General features: G+C 45.6%; 1 protein-coding gene across 2 annotated transcripts in view; it reads left to right on the top strand.

The window, feature by feature from the left end:
• Nucleotides 1-2,609: 2,609 nt before the first annotated feature.
• The window catches only part of spata4 (spermatogenesis associated 4), a 31,637-nt gene continuing 9,972 nt past the window's right edge, over nucleotides 2,610-24,274 (top strand). For both annotated transcript variants that reach the window (XM_067982128.1, XM_067982129.1), the window contains exons 1-3: nucleotides 2,610-2,916; nucleotides 11,541-11,670; nucleotides 22,888-23,006. In XM_067982128.1, the coding sequence (XP_067838229.1) occupies nucleotides 2,705-2,916; nucleotides 11,541-11,670; nucleotides 22,888-23,006 (461 nt within the window). In that variant the 5' untranslated portion in view covers nucleotides 2,610-2,704. The remainder of the gene's footprint in view (nucleotides 2,917-11,540; nucleotides 11,671-22,887; nucleotides 23,007-24,274) is intronic.

The following is a 24,274-nucleotide window of genomic DNA, read 5'->3' as shown; positions in this document are numbered from 1 at the left end:
TGAGGTTATGAAAGGCGGTATATAAATTCATGTTCTTTCTTTATTCAGCTCAGGTTTTGCACTACGTCCCTATCTGAATCTCACTTCAGTGATTTGTATTTTAAATTACTCCTGTTCGCTTTCCAACTAAGTTTACTTGCCAGTGATCTTTGCAACCTGCTAGTGATATTGGAACCCAAAAGTAAATTAAAATAACAAAATATTTCTTCAACATCATTCTTATAGTAATACCAGGAATGGACAGGCTGTGCAACTGGTCTCACTGGCACAACTGAATCCAAACATAGTTTTGAAAAGCAATTAAATGGGTATGGGGAGAAAGCAAGGGACGTAGGATTAAGTGAATAGCCCTTTGAGAGAGCCCCTCCTTGTTTACTTTGTTCCTCTCCTCCCATACGTCAATCGCTGGACTCCTTGCCACCTTCAATCATGGCCCCTCCCATTTATCAATCATGGCCCCTCCCCATGAATCAATCATGGTCCTTCCCCTCATTGATTAGTGTGGCCCCACCCTCCCATTCATCAATTGTGGATCTTCCCCTACCATTGATGGGGAAAGAGCAGGGGAATGAGACAAATTGGATAGCTCTTTCAAAGAGCCGGCACAGGCACGATGGGCCAAATGGCCTCCTCCTGTGATGTACCTACTATGATAGACCCCTCCTCCCATCTATGTCAGTGACCTTTTAATCAGTGGTCCTCTTCTCATTCATAAGTTAATAAGCCCACACCTTTCCCTAATTGTGATCTCGCCCCTCCCATCCATCAATCACTGGCCCCTCCCATCCATCAATCACTGGCCCCTCCCCATCCATCAATCACTGGCCCACTCCCCATCCATCAATCACTGGCCCGCTCCCCATCCATCAATCACTGGCCCGCTCCCCATCCATCAATCACTGGCCCGCTCCCCATCCATCAATCACTGGCCCGCTCCCCATCCATCAATCACTGGCCCCTCCCCATTCATCAATCACTGGCCCCTCCCCATCCATCAATCACTGGCCCACTCCCCATCCATCAATCACTGGCCCCCTCCCCATCCATCAATCACTGGCCCGCTCCCCATCCATCAATCACTGGCCCGCTCCCCATCCATCAATCACTGGCCCCTCCCCATCCATCAATCACTGGCCCCTCCCCATCCATCAATCACTGGCCCCTCCCCATCCATCAATCACTGGCCCCTCCCCATCCATCAATCACTGGCCCACTCCCCATCCATCAATCACTGGCCCGCTCCCCATCCATCAATCACTGGCCCCTCCCCATTCATCAATCACTGGCCCCTCCCCATCCATCAATCACTGGCCCGCTCCCCATCCATCAATCACTGGCCCCTCCCCATCCATCAATCACTGGCCCCCTCCCATCCATCAATCACTGGCCCGCTCCGCATCCATCAATCACTGGCCCACTCCCCATTCATCAATCACTGGCCCGCTCCCCATCCATCAATCACTGGCCCGCTCCCCATTCACCAATCACTGGTCGCCTCCCCATTCACCAATCACTGGCCCCTCCCATCCATCAATCACTGGCCCCCTCCCCATCCATCAATCACTGGCCCGCTCCCCATTCACCAATCACTGGCCCGCTCCCCATTCACCAATCACTGGCCCCTCCCATCCATCAATCACTGGCCCGCTCCCCATCCATCAATCACTGGCCCCTCCCCATCCATCAATCACTGGCCCCTCCCATCCATCAATCACTGGCCCCTCCCATCCATCAATCACTGGCCCCTCCCACCCATCAATCACTGGCCCCTCCCATCCATCAATCACTGGCCCCTCCCATCCATCAATCACTGGCCCCTCCCCATTCATAAATCACTGGCCCCTCCCCATTCATAAATCACTGGCCCCTCCCCATCCATCAATCACTGGCCCCTCCCATCCATCAATCACTGGCCCCTCCCCATTCATCAATCACTGGCCCCTCCCCATCCATCAATCACTGCCCCCTCCCATCCATCAATCACTGGCCCCTCCCCATCCATCAATCACTGGCCCCTCCCACCCATCAATCACTGGCCCCTCCCATCCATCAATCACTGGCCCCTCCCATCCATCAATCACTGGCCCCTCCCATCCATCAATCACTGGCCCCACCCATCCATCAATCACTGGCCCCTCCCATCCATCAATCACTGGCCCCTCCCATTCATCAATCACTGGCCCCTCCCATTCATCAATCACTGGCCCCTCCCATCCATCAATCACTGGCCCCTCCCATCCATCAATCACTGGCCCCTCCCATCCATCAATCACTGGCCCCTCCCCATTCATCAATCACTGGCCCCTCCCATCCATCAATCACTGGCCCCTCCCATCCATCAATCACTGGCCCCTCCCATCCATCAATCACTGGCCCCTCCCATCCATCAATCACTGGCCCCTCCCATCCATCAATCACTGGCCCCTCCCATCCATCAATCACTGGCCCCTCCCATCCATCAATCACTGGCCCCTCCCATCCATCAATCACTGGCCCCTCCCATCCATCAATCACTGGCCCCTTCCCCGCCCCATGAAATCTCCCACCCAGCAGTGACCCCGCCCCCTTTCCCGCCAGCGGGCATTGGCTCCGCATCTCTGCCACGCCCACCCGTAGCCTGAGCGCGGTGCACTGTGGGAAAGCCGGGTCCTGTTACCATGGAGACCGCAAACAGCCGCTCCGGGCCCCGCTCTCCAACCCCGACATGCTGGAGGTATCGGCTCTGTCCCCGGTCGGCTCCCAGTGCTGGATACCAGCCCCAAAGGCCGGCCCCGTGCCTCGGCCCCGGCTCCCTGGCCTCAGGCCCGGGGCCGAGCCGTCTTACGCGGCGATGCCCACTAAAGCCGGCTTACCCCGGGAGGTGATCAAGTGGCTGCAGAGTTTGGACCTGAGCTTCTCCTACAAGCACGTCAACAGGTGAGCGGGGGGCCCGGGGGCCCGGCATCTGGGGAGTGGGAGCGGCAACAGGGGCCAGGGTGGGAGGGACTGTATGGGGAGAAGGGTTAATGTAGGGGAGAGGGGTTAACTCTAGGGGGGGGGAGGGGTTAACTCTAGGGGGGGGGAGGGGTTAACTAGGGGAGGGGGTAACTGTAGGGGGGAGGGGTTTAATGTAGGAGGGGAGGGGTTAATTCTGGGGGGGAGGGGTTAACTAGGGGGAGGGGATAACTAGGGGAGGGGGTAACTGTAGGGGGGAGGGGTTAACTCTGGGGGGGAGGGGTTAACTAGGGGAGGGGGTAACTGTAGGGGGGAGGGGTTAATGTAGGAGGGGAGGGGTAACTGTAGGGGGGAGGGGGTAACTCTAGGGGAGAGTAACTGTAGGGGGCAGGGAGTAACTAGGGGAGGGGTAACTCGAGGGGGGAGGGGTTAATGTCGTGGGGAGGGGGTAACTAGGGGAGGGGTAACTGTAGGGGGGAGGGGGTAACTCTAGGGGGGAGGGGTTAATGTCGTGGGGAGGGGGTAACTAGGGGAGGGGTAACTGTAGTGGGGAGGGGCTAACTAGGGGGGAGGGGTTAATGTCGTGGGGAGGGGTTAATGTCGTGGGGAGGGGCTAACTAGGGGGAGGGGCTAACTAGGGGGAGGGGCTAACTAGGGGGAGGGGCTAACTAGGGGGAGGGGCTAACTAGGGGGAGGGGCTAACTAGGGGGAGGGGCTAACTAGGGGGAGGGGCTAACTAGGGGGAGGGGCTAACTAGGGGGAGGGGCTAACTGTAGGGGGAGGGGCTAACTAGGGCAGAGTAACTGTAGGGGGCAGGGAGTAACTAGGGGAGGGGTAACTGTAGGGGGAGGGGGTAACTCTAGGGGGGAGGGGTTAACTAGGGGAGTGGATAACTGTAGGTGGGGGGGGGAGTGGATATCTGTGTAGGGGGAGGGGGAGTGGATATCTGTGTAGGGGGAGGGGGAGTGGATATCTGTAGCGGGGGGGGAAGTGGATATCTGTAGCGGGGGGGGGGAGTGGATATCTGTAGCGGGGGGGGAGTGGATATCTGTAGCGGGGGGGGAGTGGATATCTGTAGGGGGGGGAGTGGATATTTGTAGGGGGGGGGGAGTGGATAACCGTCAGGGGGGGAGGGGGTTAATTGGTGGAGAGGTAACTAGAATCATAGAAATTTATGACACAAATTCGTCAGTTCTGGCAACATCCTCGTAAATCTCCTCTGCACCCTCTCTAGTGCAATTACATCTTTCCTGTAATGTGGTGACCAGAACTGTATGCAGTACTCAAGTTCTGGCCTAACTAGTGTTTTATACAGTTCCAGCTTAACATCCCTGCACTTATATTCTATGCCTCAGCTAATAAAGAAAAGTATCCCATATGTCTTCTTCACCACCTTATCTATCTGTCCTGCTACTTTTAGGGATGTGTGGACATGCACTCCTAGGTCCCTCTGTTCCTCTACACCTCTCAGTATTCACCCATTTATTGAGTACTCCTTTGCCTTCTTTGCCCTCCCCAAATGCATGACCTCACACTTCTCTGGATTGAATTCCATTTGTCACTTTTTTGCCCACCTGACCAGTCCATTGATATCTTCCTGCAGTCTACAGCTTTCCTCCTCACTATCAACCACACAGCCAATTTTTGTATCATCTGCAAACTTCTTAATCATGCCCCCTATATTTAAGTCTAAATCATTAATATATACCACAAAAAGCAAGGGACCTAGTACTGAGCCCCGCGGAACCCCAATGGAAACAACCTTCCAGTCAGAAAAACACCCGTCGACAATTACTTTTTGCTTCCTGCCACGAAGCCAATTTTGGATCCAACTTGCCACTTTCCCATGGGCTTTTACTTTTCTGACTAGTCTACCATGTGGGACCTTGTCAAAATCCATGTAGACTACATCAAACGCACAACCCTCATCGACCCTCCTTGTTGCCTCCTCAAAAAGTTAGTCAGACACGACCTTCCCTTAACAAATCCATGCTGAATGTCATTGATTAATCCGTGCCTTTCTAAATGATGATTAATACCGTCCCTCAGAATTTTTTCCAATAATTTGCCCACAACTGAGGTTAGACTGACTGGCCTATAATTACTCGGTCTATCCCTTTCTCCCTTTTTGAACAATGGTACAACGTTAGCAGTCCATCAGTCCTCCAGCACCATGCCTGTAGCCAGAGAGGATTGGAAAATGATGGTCAGAGCCTCTGCTGTTTCCTCCTTTGATTCTCTTAACAGTCTGAGATACATTTCATCCGGGCCTGGTGATTTATCTTCTTTCAACGATGCTAAGCCCCTTAATATTTCTTCTCTCACTATGTTTACCCTATCCAATATTTCACACTCCTCCTTAACTGCAGTCTCTGCATCGTCGTCCTCTTTTGTGAAGACAGATGCAAAGTATTCATTAAGAACCATACCCACATCTCCCGCCTCTACACACAGGTTACCTTTTTGGTCTCTAATAGGCTCTACTCGTTCCTTAGTTATCCTCTTGCTCTTTATCTATTTGTAAAACATCTTTGGGTTTTACTTGATTTTACCTGCCAATATTTTTTCATGCCCTCTCTTTGCTTTCCTAATTTCTTTCTAATTTCACCCCTGCACTTTCTATACTCCTCTAGGCTTTGTGCAGTATTGAGCTCTCGTTATCTGACATAAGCTTTCCTTTTTTGCCGCATCAAAAGAGCGGACAAAAGAGCTGAATTCCAGAGGTGAGGTGAGAGTGACTGCCCTTGACATCAAGGCAGCATTTGACCGAGTGTGGCACCAAGGAGCCCTAGTAAAATTGAAGTCAATGGGAATTAGGGGGAAATCTCTCCAGCGGCTGGAGTCATACCTAGCACAAAGGAAGATGGTAGTGGTTGTTGGAGGCCAATCATCTCAGCCCCAGGACATTGCTGCAGGAGTTCCTCAGGGCAGTGTCCTAGGCCCAACCATCTTCAGCTGCTTCATCAATGACCTTCCCTCCATCATAAGGTCAGAAATGGGGATGTTCGCTGATGACTGCACAGTGTTCAGTTCCTTTCGCAACCCCTCAAATAATGAAGCAGTCCGAGCCCGCATGCAGCAAGACCTGGACAACATCCAGGCTTGGGCTCATAAGTGGCAAGTAACATTCGCGCCAGACAAGTGCCAGGCAATGACCATCTCCAACAAGAGAGAGTCTAACCACCGCCCCTTGACATTCAACGGCATTACCATCGCCAAATCCCCCACCATCAACATCCTGGGGGTCACCATTGACCAGAAACTTAACTGGACCAGCCATATAAATACTGTGGCTACGAGAGCAGGTCAGAAGCTGGGTATTCTGCGGCGAGTGACTCACCTCCTGACTCCCCAAAGCCTTTCCACCATCTACAAGGCACAAGTCAGGAGTGTGATGGAATACTCTCCACTTGCTTGGATGAGTGCAGCTCCAACAACACTCAAGAAGCTCGACACCATCCAAGATAAAGCAGCCCGCTTGATTGGCACCCCATCCACCACCCTAAACATTCACTCCCTTCACCACCGGCGCACTGTGGCTGCAGTGTGTACCATCCACAGGATGCACTGCAGCAACTCGCCAAGGCTTCTTCGACAGCACCTCCCAAACCCGTGACCTCTACCACCTAGAAGGACAAGAGCAGCAGGCACATGGGAACAACACCACCTGCACGTTCCCCTCCAAGTCACACACCATCCCGACTTGGAAATATATCGCCGTTCCTTCATTGTCGCTGGGTCAAAATCCTGGAACTCCCTTCCTAACAGCACTGTGGGAGAACCGTCACCACACGGACTGCAGCGGTTCAAGAAGGCGGCTCACCACCACCTTCTCGAGGGCAATTAGGGATGGGCAATAAATGCTGGCCTCGCCAGCGACGCCCACATCCCGTGAACGAATAAAAAAAAAAGTAGCTGTTTCCAGTCCACTTTTGCTGAGTCACATCTCTGCTTCGTAAAATTAGCCTTTCCACAGTAGGTAGCTGTAGGGGCGAGGGGGTAACTGTAGAGGAGAGGGTAGCTAGGGGCAAGGGGGTAACGATAGGGCAAACACAAATAAAGGGCAAGAATAACTAAAGAGAATCGATAATTAATGGGAAAGCTGAACTAAAGGGAGAGAGTGAGCAAAAAGAGAGCTAGAAGTTAATGGGAGAGTAACTAAGGAGAAAATAAATTAAATAAAAATAGGTAATATAAAGTAGAAATAGTAAATGAAGTGATTTATAATAAATGAAGTAAAATAGATTAGTAAAGTGAAAATAAATAGAATAATATAGTAAATGATTAAAAATAGGAAGTTATATGATCTGTAAACTTCATGCTAGATTGGAGACCCCTGTTACTGAGCTGGGACAAGTACTGCCGTGTGCACGTGTTATATGCGTCTGATACGTTCATATGAAGAAGGTATTTGATCACATCACATCACATTACAGCATCTAACACTGAACCCTTCAGAATGGTTTGTTTTCTGCCTAATTTGATCTGTCTTTCTTCTTGACATATCTTCTGTAACAGGAGGAAGGAGTGGCTGGGGGGAGGAAGAGGGGTCAAACCCATTTTCGTTTCAGGCATATGTGTGTAGTAACTTTTGTTTTTTTTAATAGGGCTACTTTTTAGGTTTTTTTGTTCAAATATTTTTAAGCTGTGACATTTATGCCATCCAGTATCTTTGTACTAGAATTACACACTGACTTTTATGGCCAAATCACAGTATAATTGATGGGCTTTAGACCTAATGTTATCATGACATGCATTCAACACTGTAATGCCAATCACAGCGCTACCAATGGGTGTAACAAGTACTTCAGGTACATTGACACTTTTGAAATGGATTTTGTCAGAGACAGAGTCTGACATGAGAGTTTTCATTGCATTTTGAAATGCAATTGTGTTTCCTACTCAGCATTTTAATACATAATTGATATAAATAGATTCCTGTTGACACGTACTCAATCTGACAACTATTGTCTTCATCTGTGTTAGCTCAAACAAACATTTCCTGTTACAAATTGTTTAGTGGAATCATTAACTGATCTCTTAAGTATTCATTTTGTGTTAAATGACCCTGGAATTTTGTATTCAACTGTTGTAGAGGCAGTTGGGACAACAAAAGGATTATGGTCCCTAATGACTTTCTGAGTGTAGTTATTTATCTTTAATTGAAACATCATAACACAAGTTTTATTATACTTGTTGAAATGTTGGAAATAAAGAGCCTTGTGTAAACAGAGCAGCAAGAGTTGTTAGTAAGTATTGAGGCTGAAATCACTGTGCATCTAGCCTGACAGTTACAATTTATTTTTTGTTTGGGAAAAAGTCTGCATAGATGTCTCTGAAGTTCAGCTGTCCTGTGACTTTTTTCCTGCAGTGCTGGAAAGTTTTTTTTATTCATTCTCAGGATATGGGCATCGCTGGAAAGACCAGCATTTATTGCCCATCCGTGGTAGCCCTTGAGAAGGTGGTGCTGAGCCTTTTGACTTGAACAATTCGGCAAGTGTGTAAGAAAGGCATAGTGGTCTTAATGGGGGACTTTAACCTTCACATAGATTGGGAAAAGCAGACTAGCAACTGTCAGAAAGGTAGCGAATTTCTTGAGTGTGTCCGGGATAGTTTTCTACAGCAGTATGTCCTAGAGGCAACAAGGGGGCAAGCCATACTAGATTTAGTAATGAGTAATGAACCAGATTTAGTTAACGGCTTAACTGTATGCGAACATCTATCCAATAGTGATCATAACATGATCGAGTTCAATGTAGCGTTTGAAAGGGAAAAAAGTGAATCAGCTGCTAAGATTCTAGACTTGGGCAAGGCTGACTTCAATGGGATGATACAGAGACTGTCCACAGTAAACTGGTCAAATCTGTTAATGGGTAAAACGACTGATGATCAGTGGGAAATGTTTAAAGAAACATTTAACGAGATACAGAATCGGTTTATACCCCTCAGGGGCAAGAACTCTACTTGCCAAAAAAAACAGCCATGGACAACTAAAGAGGTAAGGGACAGTATAAGACATAAGGAAGGGGCATACAAAAAAGCAAAAAATGGCACAGATCCTGGCGAATGGGAAAGATACAAAGATCAACAAAGGGTCACAAAACAGATAGTAAGAGCTACAAAAAGAGAGTATGAAAAGAAACTTGCAAGGGATATCAAAACCAATACGAAGAACTTTTATAGTTATATTAGGAAAAAGAGGGTGGTCAGGACCAGTGTTGGCCCCTTAAAAACTGAAAGTGGGGATATCGTCATTGACAATGGGGAAATGGCGGACATGTTGAACAATTACTTTGCGTCAGTATTTACAGTAGAAAAAGAGGATAGCATGCCGGAAATCCCAAGAAAACTAATATTGAATTGGGGACAGGGACTCGATAAAATTAACATAAGTAAAGCAACAGTAATGAAGAAAATAATAGCACTAAAGAGTGACAAATCCCCAGGACCAGATGGTTTCCATCCCAGGGTTTTAAAGGAAGTAGGTTAGTACATTGCAGATGCCCTAACTATAATCTTTCAAAGTTCTCTAGATTCAGGAACTGTCCCTCTAGATTGGAAAATTGCACATGTCACTCTGCTTTTTAAGAAAGGAGAGAGAGGGAAACCAAGGAATTATAGACCAGTTAGCCTATCATCTGACATCTGTTGTGGGGAAATTGCTGGAGTCTATAATTAAGGATAGGGTGACTGAACACCTCGAGAATTTTCAGTTAATCAGAGAGAGCCAGCATGGATTTGTGAAAGGTAGGTCGTGCCTGACAAACCTGATTGAATTTTTTGAAGAGGTGACTAAAGTAGTGGACAGGGGAATGTCAATGGATGTTATTTATATGGACTTCCAGAAGGCATTTGATAAGGTCCCACATAAGAGACTGTTAGCTAAGATAGAAGCCCATGGAATTGAGGTAAAAGTACGGACTTGGTTAGGAAGTTGGCTGAGCGAAAGGCGACAGAGAGTAGGGATAATGGGTAGGTACTCACATTGGCAGGATGTGACTGGTGGAGTCCCACAGGGATCTGTCTTGGGGCCTCAATTATTCACAATATTTATTAACGACTTAGATGAAGGCATAGAAAGTCTCATATCTAAGTTTGCCGATGACACAAAGATTGGTGGCATTGTAAGCAGTGTGGATGAAAACATAAAATTACGAAGCGATATTGATAGATTAGGTGAATGGGCAAAACTGTGGCAAATGGAATTCAATGTAGACAAATGTGAGGTCATCCACTTTGGATCAAAAAAGGATAGAACAGGGTACTTTCTAAATGGTAAAAAGTTAAAAACAGTGGATGTCCAAAGGGACTTAGGGGTTCAGGTACATAGATCATTGAAGTCTCATGAACAGGTACAGAAAATAATCAATAAGGCAAATGGAATGTTGGCCTTTATATCTAGAGGACTAGAGTACAAGGGGGCAGAAGTTATGCTGCAGCTATACAAAACCCTGGTTATACCGCACCTGGAGTACTGTGAGCAGTTCTGGGCACCGCATCTTCGGAAGGACATATTGGCTTTGGAGGGAGTGCAGCATAGGTTTACTAGAATGATACCTAGACTTCAAGGGTTAAGTTACGAGGAGAGATTACACAAATTGGGGTTGTATTCTCTGGAGTTTCGAAGGTTAAGGGGTGATCTGATCGAAGTTTATAAGATATTAAGGGGAACAGATAGGGTGGATAGAGAGAAACTATTTCCGCTGGTTGGGGATTTTAGGAGTAGGGGGCACAGTCTAAAAATTAGAGCCAAACCTTTCAGAAGCGAGATTAGAAAACATTTCTACACACAAAGGGTTGTAGAAGTTTGGATGTCTCTTCCACAAACGGCAATTGATACTAGCTCAATTGCTAAATTTAAATCTGAGATAGATAGCTTTTTGGCAACCAAAGGTATTAAGGGATATGGGCCAGAGGCAGGTATATGGAGTTAGATCACAGATCAGCCATGATCTTATGAAATGGCGGAGCAGGCACGAGGGGCTGAATGGCCTACTCCTGTTCCTATGTTCCTAACTGCTGAAGTCCGTGTGGTGAAGTGCTGTTATGTCGGGAGTTCTCGGATTTTGACCCAGCGACGATGAAGGAATGGTGATATCTGTCCAAATCGGGTTGGTGTGTGACTTGGAGGCTGAATTTGGAGGTGATGGTGTTCCCATGCACCTGCTGCCCTTGTCATTCTAGGTGGTGGAGATCGCCGGTTTGGGAGGTGCTGTTGCAGAAGCCTTGGCGAGTTGCTGCAATGCATCAAGTCAGTGCTGGGAGTATGGAATCGAGGGTCAGGGAGTAGAATTATTCCTCAATTTATATTGATCAAGCACCACAATATAGTATTTATATTAAGCAAAATGCCTAAACTTTGCAGTTTCTAATGGCTTCAGTACATATGGGCTAGGACTTTCTGCTCCTGCACTCTGCAGTTGTCCGGCCATTGAGGTGAATGCACAGAAAATTGCAGGCTGGCAAGCACAGAAGTGAAAAACCCTGGTCATGGTAAATATGTAATTGGAGCCTATGCTTGTTGACAACATTATTCCATAATTATACAAAAATGTTATTCCCTGGCTTCATCCTGTTAGAATTTCCTTGTCCCTTGTATTTCACAGAAACTTTTGTAACGGTTATCTTGTAGCTGAAATCTTCTCCTGGTACTACCCTCAAAATATTGACATCGGTGTTTTTAACAACGGAGTCTCATTCCCTTCCAAACTGAAGAACTGGTCGCAACTAAAAAGCGTGAGTAAATGGTTCAGAGTGTTCTTTTCGGGTGAGTCTGTCAAATTAAACAATGCGTCCCGTATGCAAAAATACATGTTTGGGGATGCATTATATATTCTTATAATCTTCATTGGCTAGCACTTAGATAAATTTCCCATAAAATTGTTCACAATGTGGAAGTGCATGAAGGGATACTTGACCATATTAATGTGGAAGTGCATGAAGGGATACTTGACCATATTAACTCTTTATTAACTCACTTAACTCACATAATAGGTTTAGCTACAGCACACATAGAAGCACAATTGTGTAATTACGTTTAAGCCTTGGTATGTTGATAATTAAGTTAGTTGAACAGGTGCTTAGTACAGCCTGGCCTCTCTTAAGATAAGGGTGTAGCTGACTACAGAATATAATAAGAATACAGTTTCTTGAACGGCCATATGGCCTTGAGACTGGCTTCAGCCCTACTGATAACAAGAGACAGGAATGTAGGGAGGAAGGGAATGCTCAGGCCTACATGCAAAAGTAATAAGATGGCTATGGATGTTCGGGGGGCAGGCTCACTACTTGATTGACCAACTACCTGAGCCAATAAAGAATGTATGTGTACGGCCATATTCTGTAACAGATGGGCGTTCTTTACTGAATTGTATAAACATGAGCTGTTTCACTGACTCGAGGAAGTTGTACCTTCAACCATTGTTTGAGGTGCTCTTCCACTTGTATACAAGTTGGGCTCAATAAAGTTTCTCTTTGTACTACTGGTTTGGGTGTTAATGCATTGGTATAGTGTTAAGTTTCGACAACAACAACAGCAGTTGTACCTGAACTGAGACACACTTCAACATGTGTAAAGAACTGGTTTTGAAGGTAAATTCCTGAATATCAATTTAGTACAAAAAATATTTCCAGCCACAGGCTGTAATCAACAGTCTTTATTTAAAATAAAAACAGAAAATGCTGGACATGCTCAGCAAGTCGAGCAGCATCTGTGGACAAAGAAACAGAGTTAACGTTAGAAGTCGATGACCCTTTGTCAGAACTGGAAGAATAAACAGTTTTTAAGCAAATACAGAGCCTGGGAAAGGGGGGAGGGTAGGAAGGGGAGGGGAGAAAAGAACAAAAGGGAAGGTCTGTGATAGGGTGGAGGGCAGGAGTGATTAAATGACAAAGGGGATGATGGTGCAAGGCAAGGAGGGTGTTAATGGGACAAGTAAAGAAACAAAAGATCGGTCTAGAGGAGCTGTAAATGGCAACATCAGAACCATTACCAGCACTTGCTGTCCGAAAAAATGGGAGCAGTGGTTATGATGTGAAGTTATTGAAATCAATGTTGAGTCCAGAAGGTTGTAAAGTGCATAATTGAAAGATGAGGTGCTGTTCCTCGAGCTCCCGTTGAGCTTCTGGAACGGTGTAAGAGGCCGAGGACAGAGTGGGACTGAGACGGGGAATTAAAATGGCAAGCAACCGGCAGGTCAGGGTCTCGCGTGCAGACTGAGCGGAGGTGTCCAGCAAAGCGATCACCCAATCTGTGTTTGGTCTCCCCGGTGTAGAGGAGACCATATTGTGAGCAGTGAATACAATATACTAAATTGAAAGAAGTACAAGTAAATTGCCTGGAAGGAGTGTTTGGAGCCCTGGGTGGTGGGAAGGGAGGAGGTGAAAGGGCAGGTGTTGCATCTCCTGCGCTCGCATGGGAAGGTGTCCCATGGGGAGGAGACCGGGTGTTGGGGGTGATGGAAGAGTGGACCAGGGTGTCATGGAGGGAGCGGTCTCTTCTGAATGCTGGAAGGGGAGGGGAGTGGAAGATGTGTTTGGTGGTAGCATCGGCTGGAGGTGGCGGAGGATAATATGTTGAATGCGGAGACTGGTGGGGTGGAAGGTGAGGACAAGGGGGCCTCTATCATGGTTCTGGAGGGAGGGGAAGGGATGAGGGCAGAAGTGGGGGAAATTAGGACGGACACGATTGAGGGCCCTGTCAACTACAGTGGTGGGGAATCCTCGGTTGAGGAAAAAGGAAGCACTGGTGTGGAAGGTGGCATCGTCAGAACAGATGCAATGGAAACGGAGAAACTGGGAGAAGGGAATAGAGTCCTTACAGGACGCGGGGTGGGAGGGAGTGTAATCAAAGTAGCTGCGGGAGTCGGAAGTCTTATAATAGATATTGATTGACAGCCTCTCCCCAGAAATGGAGATAGAGAAGTCGAGGAAGGGAAGGGGAGAGTTGGAGATGGACCATGTGAAGGCGAGGGAAGGGTGGAAATTGATGAAATTTTCCAGGTCGGGGCGAGAGCAGGAAACGGCACCGATACAGTCAGCAATGTACCGGAAAAAGAGGTGAGGGAGGGGACCTGAGTAGGACTGGAACAAGGGATGTTCCACGTATTCCACAAAAAGGCAGGCATAGCTAGGACTCATACGGGTTCCCATAGCGACACCTTTTATTTGGAGGAAGTGAGAGGGGTCAAAGGAGAAGCTGTTCAACGTATGAACAAGTTTAGGCGGAGGAGGGTAGTGGTGGATGGGGACTGGTTGGGTCTTCGTTCAAGGAAGAAGCAGAGGGCCCATAGGCCGTCCTGGTGGGGGATGGAGGTGTAGAGGGATTGGATGTCATAGAAACATTGAAAATAGGAGCAAGAGTAGGCCATTCGGCCCTTCATGCCTGCTCCATTATTCAAAATGATCATGGCTGATCGTCTAACTCAGTACCCTGTTCCTGCTTTTTCCCCATATCCCTTGATCCCTTTAGCATTAAGAAATATATCTATCTCCTTCTTGAACACACCTAATGACTTGGCCTCCACTGCCTTCTGTGTAGAGAATTCCACAGGTTCACCACCCTCTGAGTGAAGAAATTTCTCCTCACCTCAGTTCTAAATGGCATACCCCGTATCCTGAGACTGTGACCCCTGGTTCTGGACTCCCCAGCCATCGGGAACATCCTCCCTGCATCTAGTCTGTCTGGTCCTGTCAGAATTGTATATGTTTCGATGAGAAAATCCTCTCGGACAGCTAGTGCTGGTAATGGTTCTGATGTTTTACATGATGCCATTTACAGCTCCTCTAGACCCATCTTTTGTTTCTTTACTTGTCCCATTACCACCCTCCTTGCCTTGCACCATCATCCCCTTTGTCATTTAATCACTCCTGCCCTCTACCCTATCAGAGACCTTCCCTTTTGTTCTTTCCTCCCCTCCCCTTCCTCCATCGCCACCCCCCCCTTTCCCTGGCTCTGTACTTGCTTAAAAACTGTTTAATCTTCATCTTCTTCCAGTTCTGACAAAAGGGTCATCAACCTGAAATGTTAACTCTGTTTCTTACTCCACAGATGCTGCCTGACTTGCTGAGTATTTCCAGCATTTTCTGTTTTTATTTCAGATTTCCAGTATCCACAGTATGTTGCTTTTTGAGCCTTTATTTAAAGACGCTATGTAACATAATTGAAATTTTTAGAACTTTAATGTCCAGACCCTTTAAATATAACCCATTTTTAACTTTCAGTAGTTTTAACAAGTAGATTTTATAGGATGGTTCTTTGTTTCCAAAACAGCTTGTATTGTCAATTATGCATCCAGTCTCCAAACAGCTAGGCTGTTTTATCATGCAATTAATGTCAGCTGTGGCTCAGTGGCAACACTCTCGTCTCTGAATCAGAAGGTCCAGAGATTTGAGCACATAATTTAGGCTGACTTCCAGTGCAGGACTGAGGGAGTGCTGCACTGTTGGAGGTGCCGTCTTTCGGATGAGACGTTAAACCGAGACCCCGTCTGCCCTCTCAGGTGGATGTAAAGGATCCCATGGCACTATTTTGAAGAAGAGCAGGGGAACTCTCCCTGATGTCCTGGCCAATATTTATCCCTCAGCCAACACCTAAAAGCAGATTATCTGGTCATTACCACATTACTGTTTGAGGGAGTTTGCTGTGTGCAAATTGGCTGCCCCGTTTCCTACATTACAACAGTAACTTCAAAAGTACTTCATTGGCTGTAAAGCGCTTTGGGACGTCCTAAGGTCGTGAAAGGCGCTATGTTAATTCCAGTTCTTTCTTTTCTTCTTTAATACAGACCCACAGTGACAATTATTAATTTTTTTATTTAAAATGACATGATTTATGAAGTTGCTGATAAAATAGATCCCACGACCGCCAAATGTTAAGGATAATATGTGAACAAGATGCCTGGGGAGAAGAATACACCATGGGAAAGCAAGGTCCTCCAATAGAACGGGACCACACGACTGAGGCACAAGAGCAGGAGCATAGGGATGGCTGCCAATACAAACCAGTGAGGTGGTTGCTTACTGCTGAATGCATTAGGCCAAGCAGAATAATACGTGCATTGATATAGTGCCTCTCATGTCTCAAAGCATTTTAAATAATCAAAATACTTTTTGAAGTGCCTTCATTGTTGTCAAATAGAATCATAGAATCATAGAAGTTACAACATGGAAACAGGCCCTTCGGCCCAACATGTCCATGTCGCCCAGTTTATACCACTAAGCTAGTCCCAATTGCCTGCACTTGGCCCATATCCCTCTATACCCATCTTACCCATGTAACTGTCCAAATGCTTTTTAAAAGACAAAATTGTACCCACCTCTACTACTGCCTCTGGCAGCTCGTTCCAGACACTCACCACCCTTTGAGTGAAAAAATTGCCCCTCTGGACCCTTTTGTATCTCTCCCCTCTCACCTTAAATCTATGCCCCCTCGTTATAGACTCCCCTACCTTTGGGAAAAGATTTTGACTATCGACCTTATCTATGCCCCTCATTATTTTATAGACTTCTATAAGATCACCCCTTAACCTCCTACTCTCCAGGGAAAAAAGTCCCAGTCTGTCTAACCTCTCCCTGTAAGTCAAACCATCAAGTCCCGGTAGCATCCTAGTAAATCTTTTCTGCACTCTTTCTAGTTTAATAATATCCTTTCTGTAATAGGGTGACCAGAACTGTACACAGTATTCCAAGTGTGGCCTCACCAATGCCCTGTACAACTTCAACAAGACATCCCAACTCCTGCATTCAATGTTCTGACCAATGAAACCAAGCATGCCGAATGCCTTCTTCACCACCCTATCCACCTGTGACTCCACTTTCAAGGAGCTATGAATCTGTACTCCTAGATCTCTTTGTTCTATAACTCTCCCCAACGCCCTACCATTAACGGAGTAGGTCCTGGCCCGATTCGATCTACCAAAATGCATCACCTCACATTTATCTAAATTAAACTCCATCTGCCATTCATCGGCCCACTGGCCCAATTGATCAAGATCCCGTTGCAATCCTAGATAACCTTCTTCACTGTCCACAATGCCACCAATCTTGGTGTCATCTGCAAACTTACTAACCATGCCTCCTAAATTCTCATCCAAATCATTAATATAAATAACAAATAACAGCGGACCCAGCACCGATCCCTGAGGCACACCGCTGGACACAGGCATCCAGTTTGAAAAACAACCCTCTACAACCACCCTCTGTCTTCTGTCGTCAAGCCAATTTTGTATCCAATTGGCTACCTCACCTTGGATCCCATGAGATTTAACCTTATGTAACAACCTACCATGCGGTACCTTGTCAAAGGCTTTGCTGAAGTCCATGTAGACCACGTCTACTGCACAGCCCTCATCTATCTTCTTGGTTACCCCTTCAAAAAACTCAATCAAATTCGTGAGACATGATTTTCCTCTCACAAAACCATGCTGACTGTTCCTAATTAGTCCCTGCCTCTCCAAATGCCTGTAGATCCTGTCCCTCAGAATACCCTCTAACAACTTACCCACTACAGATGTCAGGCTCACCGGTCTGTAGTTCCCAGGCTTTTCCCTGCCGCCCTTCTTAAACAAAGGCACAACATTTGCTACCCTCCAATCTTCAGGCACCTCACCTGTAGCGGTGGATGATTCAAATATCTCTGCTAGGGGACCCGCAATTTCCTCCCTAACCTCCCATAACGTCCTGGGATACATTTCATCAGGTCCCGGAGATTTATCTACCTTGATGCGCGTTAAGACTTCCAGCACCTCCCTCTCTGTAATATGTACACTCCTCAAGACATCACTATTTATTTCCCCAAGTTCCCTAACATCCATGTATAGACAGATACCTAAGAAAGGATATACTTGCCATAGAGGGAGTGCAGTGAAGGTTCACCAGACTGATTCCTGGGCTGGCAGGGCTTTCGTATGAGAAGCGATTAGGTCGACCAGGCCGGTATTCACTAGAGTTCAGAAGAATGAGGGGATCTCATTAAATGAGGGGATCTCATTGAAACGTATAAAATTCTGACAGGGCTAGACAGACTGGAAGCAGGGAGGATGTTTCCCCTGGCTTGGGGGTCTAGAATGAGGGGTCACAGTCTCAGGAGACGGGATAGGACATTTAGGACTGAGATGAGGAGAAATTTCTTCACTCAGAGGGTGGTGAACCTGTGGAATTCTCTACCACAGAAGGCTGTGGAGGCCAAGTCACTGAATATATTTAAGAAGGAGCTAGATAGATTTCTAGACACAAACGGCATCAAGGGGTATGGGGAGAAAGCGGGAATATGGTATTGAGAAAGAGGATCAGCCACGATCATATTGAATGGCGGAGCAGGCTCGAAGAGCCAAACGGCCTACTCCTGCTCCTATTTTCTATGTTTCTACACCAGGCCACAGACTACTTTCACTGTTCTGACAGTTAATGATTTCCTTCTTGAATCTAGAGGGGAGATTTTCCTGGATCTGTACCGGGCGCACTGACTATCAGCAAATCGGGCAGGTTGGAGTCTGTAACAGAACCCACATGATTTTCCTTCCATTTAAAATGAATGGAAGGAAAATCAGATGGCTTCCTTTACAGCTGTGCATTCCGACCTGCCTATATTCGCTGCATCCAGGCAGTTCATTGTGCATGGATGCAGGCCCAGGTAAATCTCCTCTTCCAGAAATGCAATGAACATACCTGAAAGATTAAGCCATTGGGTGGAACGGAAAGGGAATTGGATATATATTTGAAAAGGAAAAATTTGGGCGGCTATGGGGAAAGAGCGGGGAGTGGGACTAATTGGATAGCTCTTTCAAAGAGCCGGCACAGGCACGATGGGCCAAATGGCCGCCTTTGGTGCTGTAAAATTCTATGCATTTTAATGTTACCAAGTATGAGGTAGTAGACTTTGGACATAATAGTGGCAGATGGGAATGGGGAAGCACTGGAGGGATGAACAAAGGAATGTGGGGGTCAACGTATACGTCATTAAAAGCTAGCTCGCTGGTGCAAAAAATAGTCAACGAAAGGCAACAGAATGCTGGGCTTCATCACAAGTATTCAATTCTGAGCACCAGACTTTAGGAAGGATGTCAGGGCCTTAAAGAGGGTGCAGAAGAGATTTACTAGGATAGTGCCAGGGATGACTGACTTCAGTTATGTGGAGAGACTGGAGAAGCTGGGATTGTTCTCAGAACAGAAAAGGTTAAGGGGATATTTGATAGAGGTGTTCAAATTCATGGCCGGTTTTGATAGAGTAAATAAGGAGAAATTGTTTCCAATGGCAGAAGGGTGGGTAACCAGAGGACACAGATTTAAGGTGATCGGCAAAAGAGCCAGAGGTGACATGAGGAAAAATTTTTTTACACAGTAAGTTGTAATGATCTGGAATGCACTGCCTGAAAGGGTGGTGGAAGCAGATTCAATAGTAACTTTCAAAAGGGAAAATACTTGAAGGGAAAAAATTTACAGGGCGATGGGGAAAGAGCAGGGGATTGGGACTAAATGGATAGCTCTTTCAAAGAGCCGGCACAGGCACGATAGATTGAATGCCTTCTCCTGTGCTGTGCCTACTAAAAATATATATAAAAGTAAGGAAGTTCTACTGAAATTATAGAGAGACTACACTGGGAATATTGTGTTCAGTTTTGGGTGATCCATCTGGTGTGAAGGACTTGGATTTGGTTATAGCCTCCTAAAATAAGAACATAAGAAATAGGAGCAGGAGTAGGCCAATCGGCCCCTCGAGCCTGCTCCGCCATTCAATAAGATCATGGCTGATCTGATCCTAATCTCAAATCTAAATTCATGTCCAATTTCTTGCCCGCTCCCCGTAACCCCTAATTCCCTTTACTTCTAGGAAACTGTCTATTTCTGTTTTAAATTTATTTAATGATGTAGCTTCCACAGCTTCCTGGGGCAGCAAATTCCACAGACCTACCACCCTCTGAGTGAAGAAGTTTCTCCTCATCTCAGTTTTGAAAGAGTAGCCCCTTATTCTAAGATTATGCCCCCTCGTTCTAGTTTCACCCATCCTTGGGAACATCCTTACCGCATCCACCCGATCAAGCCCCTTCACAATCTTATATGTTTCAATAAGATCGCCTCTCATTCTTCTGAACTCCAATGAGTAGAGTCCCAATCTACTCAACCTCTCCTCATATGTCCGCCCCCTCATCCCCGGGATTAACCGCGTGAACCTTCTTTGTACTGCCTCGAGAGCAAGTATGTCTTTTCTTAAGTATGGACACCAAAACTGTATGCAGTATTCCAGGTGCAGTCTCACCAATACCTTATATAACTGCAGCAATACCTCCCTGTTTTTATATTCTATCCCCCTAGCAATAAAAGCCAACGTTCCGTTGGCCTTCTTGATCACCTGCTGCACCTGCATACTAACTTTTTGATCTTCTTGCACTAGGACCCCCAGATCCCTTTGTACTGCAGTACTTTCCAGTTTCTCGCCTTTAAGATAATAACTTGCTCTCTGATTTTTCCTGCCAAAGTGCATAACCTCACATTTTCCAATATTGTATTGCATCTGCCAAATCTCCGCCCACTCACCCAGCCTGTCTATATCCCCCTGTAGGTTTTGTACGTCCTCCTCACTCTCCACTTTCCCTCCCATCTTTGTATCATCTGCAAACTTTGATACGTTACACTCGGTCCCCTCCTCCAAATCGTTAATATAGATTGTAAAGAGTTGGGGACCCAGCACCGACCCCTGCGGAGCACCACTGGCTACAGGTTGCCAGTCCGAGAATGAACCGTTTATCCCAACTCTCTGCTTCCTGTAAGATAACTAATCCTCCACCCATGCCAGAATGTTACCCCCAATCCAGTGATTCTTTATCTTGAGCAATAATCTTTTATGTGGCACCTTGTCGAATGCCTTCTGGAAGTCTCAATACACTACGTCCACTGGTTCCCCTTTATCCACCCTGTACGTTATGTCCTCAAAGAACTCAAGCAGATTTGTCAGACATGGCTTCCCCTTCGTAAAGCCATGCTGACTTTGTCCTATTAAATTATGTTTATCCAAATGTTCCGCTACTGTCTCCTTAACAATAGATTCCAAAATTTTACCCACCACAGATGTTAAGCTAACTGGTCTATAATTTCCAGCCTTCTGCCTACTACCCTTTTTAAATAAGGGTGTTACATTAGCAGTTTTCCAATCTGCTGGGACCTTTGCCGAGTCCAGAGAATTTTGGAAAATTATTACCAAAGCATCCACAATCCCTACTGCCACTTCCCTCAAGACCCTCGGATGTAAGCCATCAGGTCCAGGGGATTTATCCGCCTTGAGTCCCATTATTTTACTGAGTACCAATTCCTTAGTGATTTTAATCGTATTTAGCTCCTCCCCCCCCCTAGAGCCCCCTGTTTGTCCAGTGTTGGGATATTCTTAGTGTCCTCTACCGTAAAGACTGAAACAAAATATTTGTTCAGCATTTTTGCCATTTCCATGTTTCCCACTATTAATTTCCCGGTCTCATCCTCTAAGGGACCTATGTTTGCCTTAGCCACCCTTTTTCTTTTTCTATAATATAGAAACTCTTGCTATCTGTTTTTATATTTTTTGCTAATTTATTTTCATAATCTATCTTCCCTTTCTTAATCAATCCTTTAGTTGCTTTTTGCTGTCTTTTGAAGACTTCCCAATCTTCTATCCTCCCATTAAGTTTGGCTACCTTATATGTCCTTGTTTTTAGTCGGATACTGTCCTTAATTTCTTTACTTAGCCACGGATGGCTGTCATTTCTTTTACACCCTTTTTTCCTCAGTGGAATATATATTTTTTGAAAGTTGTAAAATAACTCCTTGAATGAACACCACTGCTCATGTACCGTCTTACCCTTTAATCTATTTTCCCAGTCCACTTTAATCAATTCCGCTCTTAAGGGGTAATCTGATCAAGATGTTTAAGATAATGGAGGGAACTGACAAGGTAGATGGGGAATGACTGTTCCGTCTAGTATGGGATCCAGAATAAAGTCGTAATCTTAGTATTTAAGCCAGTTAAAAACAAATCCAGGAAAATCTCTTCACATGTAAGGTTGTGATAATGTGTAATACAGTGCTCTAAAAGGCCACAAATGCAAAGTCAATTGTTGTATTTAACGGGAGATAGGTACTTACTTGGGACACGAGTGTATTAAGAGATATAGGGAAGTGAGATTAAATTGATAGTTACAATGGGTATCAAAATAGTGGAGCAGTCCTACCTCTGTTCTTATGTTCCTAAAAATAAGAGTACTTTTCTGAATAGGGAAACAACATCAATTAAATATTACAAATCACACTGTAATCGGCATCATAAAGGTGATACTTATTCCTGTACGTCCAGAACCTGTGCTGTGTTTGGAAGTTTGTGTGTTTGTAAGTTCTATTTATGGTTCAGCCTTTAATCAAAAAGGCGAGGAGGTGTTTTGTTCCAACGTTAAAGTTTTATTAAGCTTTACAATGCAAGATAAGTAGTAATGATAAAATATAATACAACCTGGCGATAGGTTACTCCGACAAGTTCCCGAGGTGATCAAACTCGACGCTGTGATGAGATATTGAGCTGTTCAGTCACCCTGAGAATATTCGAACTAGTACGCGTTAAGTCTCCAGATGTGTGTGTATATACACGTTACAGCCACCCATTAGTTCATACAGAACCTTGAGCTCTCCCCTTCCTCCCTTTTTGGGCCTGCACGTCAATCAATCTGTTGACTCCTGCATATTCCACAACAATACAGAAACAGGCAACTAACGGTTTCCCATGCCATGATGCGTTATAAACATTGGATAACAATGGGGACATGATGTCTTATGATGCACTGTCATGACAAGATATCAGCAATCTTTAGCTGAAGGTTGACAATTGTGTAGACACCGTTTTGTTGCTGCTTTTAACAATTTTTAACAGAAAAGCTTGTAAACATGCTTTTCTCAGTGTTCAACAATTAATTTTTTTATCATACTTTTCGTTCCAAGTTTTTTTTCAAGAAAAAATTGAATATTCCCAAGGAACTAATTGATGCTACAATTCATTCCAAGCCTGGAGGAGCAGAGTGTCTGATACAACACATATACACCTTGCTGACAAATAGGCAGTGAGTATTTGTATTCTATGTTGCGTTATGGCTTATTAAAGGCATGTTATAATTTTACTGAGGTGCTGGGAAGTGAGCAATTTTGTTGGTAACTGCTCAAGGCATTGCTGATAGCACTGGTTCCATGCAAGATGACTACAGACTGGAATCCATTGCTTGTTATTCATTAAAATGTAAGTTGTGTATTCTTTGAAATTTTCTTTCAGGGCCCCCCCCCCGAATGGTTCATTGGGTAAATATTGCCGTATTACAGCGAATATGGAACAGGAGTTCCCAGGTTCAATCTCTGCTCTGTGCAGAGTCCATTGGAGCCACAGTAGTCTCGGGAGAGGAGAGTGAGCCAGGGTTTCTGCTCCTGTCCCTTATCCAGTGACTCTACTGGGAAATGGGTACGTGTGTGAATGATGGGTGGGGACAGGATTGGGCTCGACCTCACGTGGTCAAATGGCCTGCCAACACTCACTGCCTAGGCTTACACTTGAAGAATACTCACTTGGATAAGATACAAGACAGCTACCAGTACCTATGGAACCAAATCCCAGCATGGATCATCGCATTCGGGGAAGGAGGGAAGAAAATTGCAAAAAGAGAAAAGATTTCTTGCCTCCATACAGTTCACAAGCCAGAATGTTTTCATAGCAGTAATCCTTTAATTAAATTAAGAAGTCTGTCAATTATTAAGTTTGTATTGGGAATATAGCTTCACTGCGTACTAATTTTATTTCATGCCTTTTTGTAACCGCCTTATGTCAACCTGCACGTATGTGACTTAATGCACATTCATTGATGTCCTATTCCCTAAATGGTTCACAGCCTTTGCTGTTGATTAGCTTCATAGTTTAGATTTGTGATACAACCACTTCTCCCTCTCCACGTCTGCCAAATTAAAAACCTGAAAAGCTTTTAACAATTGTTTTATTTCTCTTGTTTTTTATGTTCATTCAGATTTTCTTTCCGTTAACTAACGACACAGCTGGAAAAAAGTACACTGATACCAGCTGTTCCCAGATCTCTCCTAAAGCCGTTCTTTACCTGGATGCTAGCAAGTGCACCAGAGATTTTCTCGCCTTCCTTGCAGGGAACCTTGGGATCTCAGCTTGATGCTTCTTCATATAACAGCTGAGATTGGGAAACTCTATTTGTAACAGCAGCCATGAACCCACATTCTGTCACCGTTTCACAGCACCAGTGAGCTGTGGTGGTGTGTCACCATATTATAACTATTATGGTATTTTGCTTAGTTCAGAATATCATGTGATGCTTTGTAT

This window comes from Heptranchias perlo, chromosome 4 (genome assembly GCF_035084215.1).
Source record: "Heptranchias perlo isolate sHepPer1 chromosome 4, sHepPer1.hap1, whole genome shotgun sequence".
Classification (NCBI taxonomy): Eukaryota; Metazoa; Chordata; class Chondrichthyes; order Hexanchiformes; family Hexanchidae; genus Heptranchias; species Heptranchias perlo.
The sequence above is the reverse complement of the archived record's forward strand: the minus strand, read 5'-3'. Positions and strand labels throughout refer to the sequence as shown.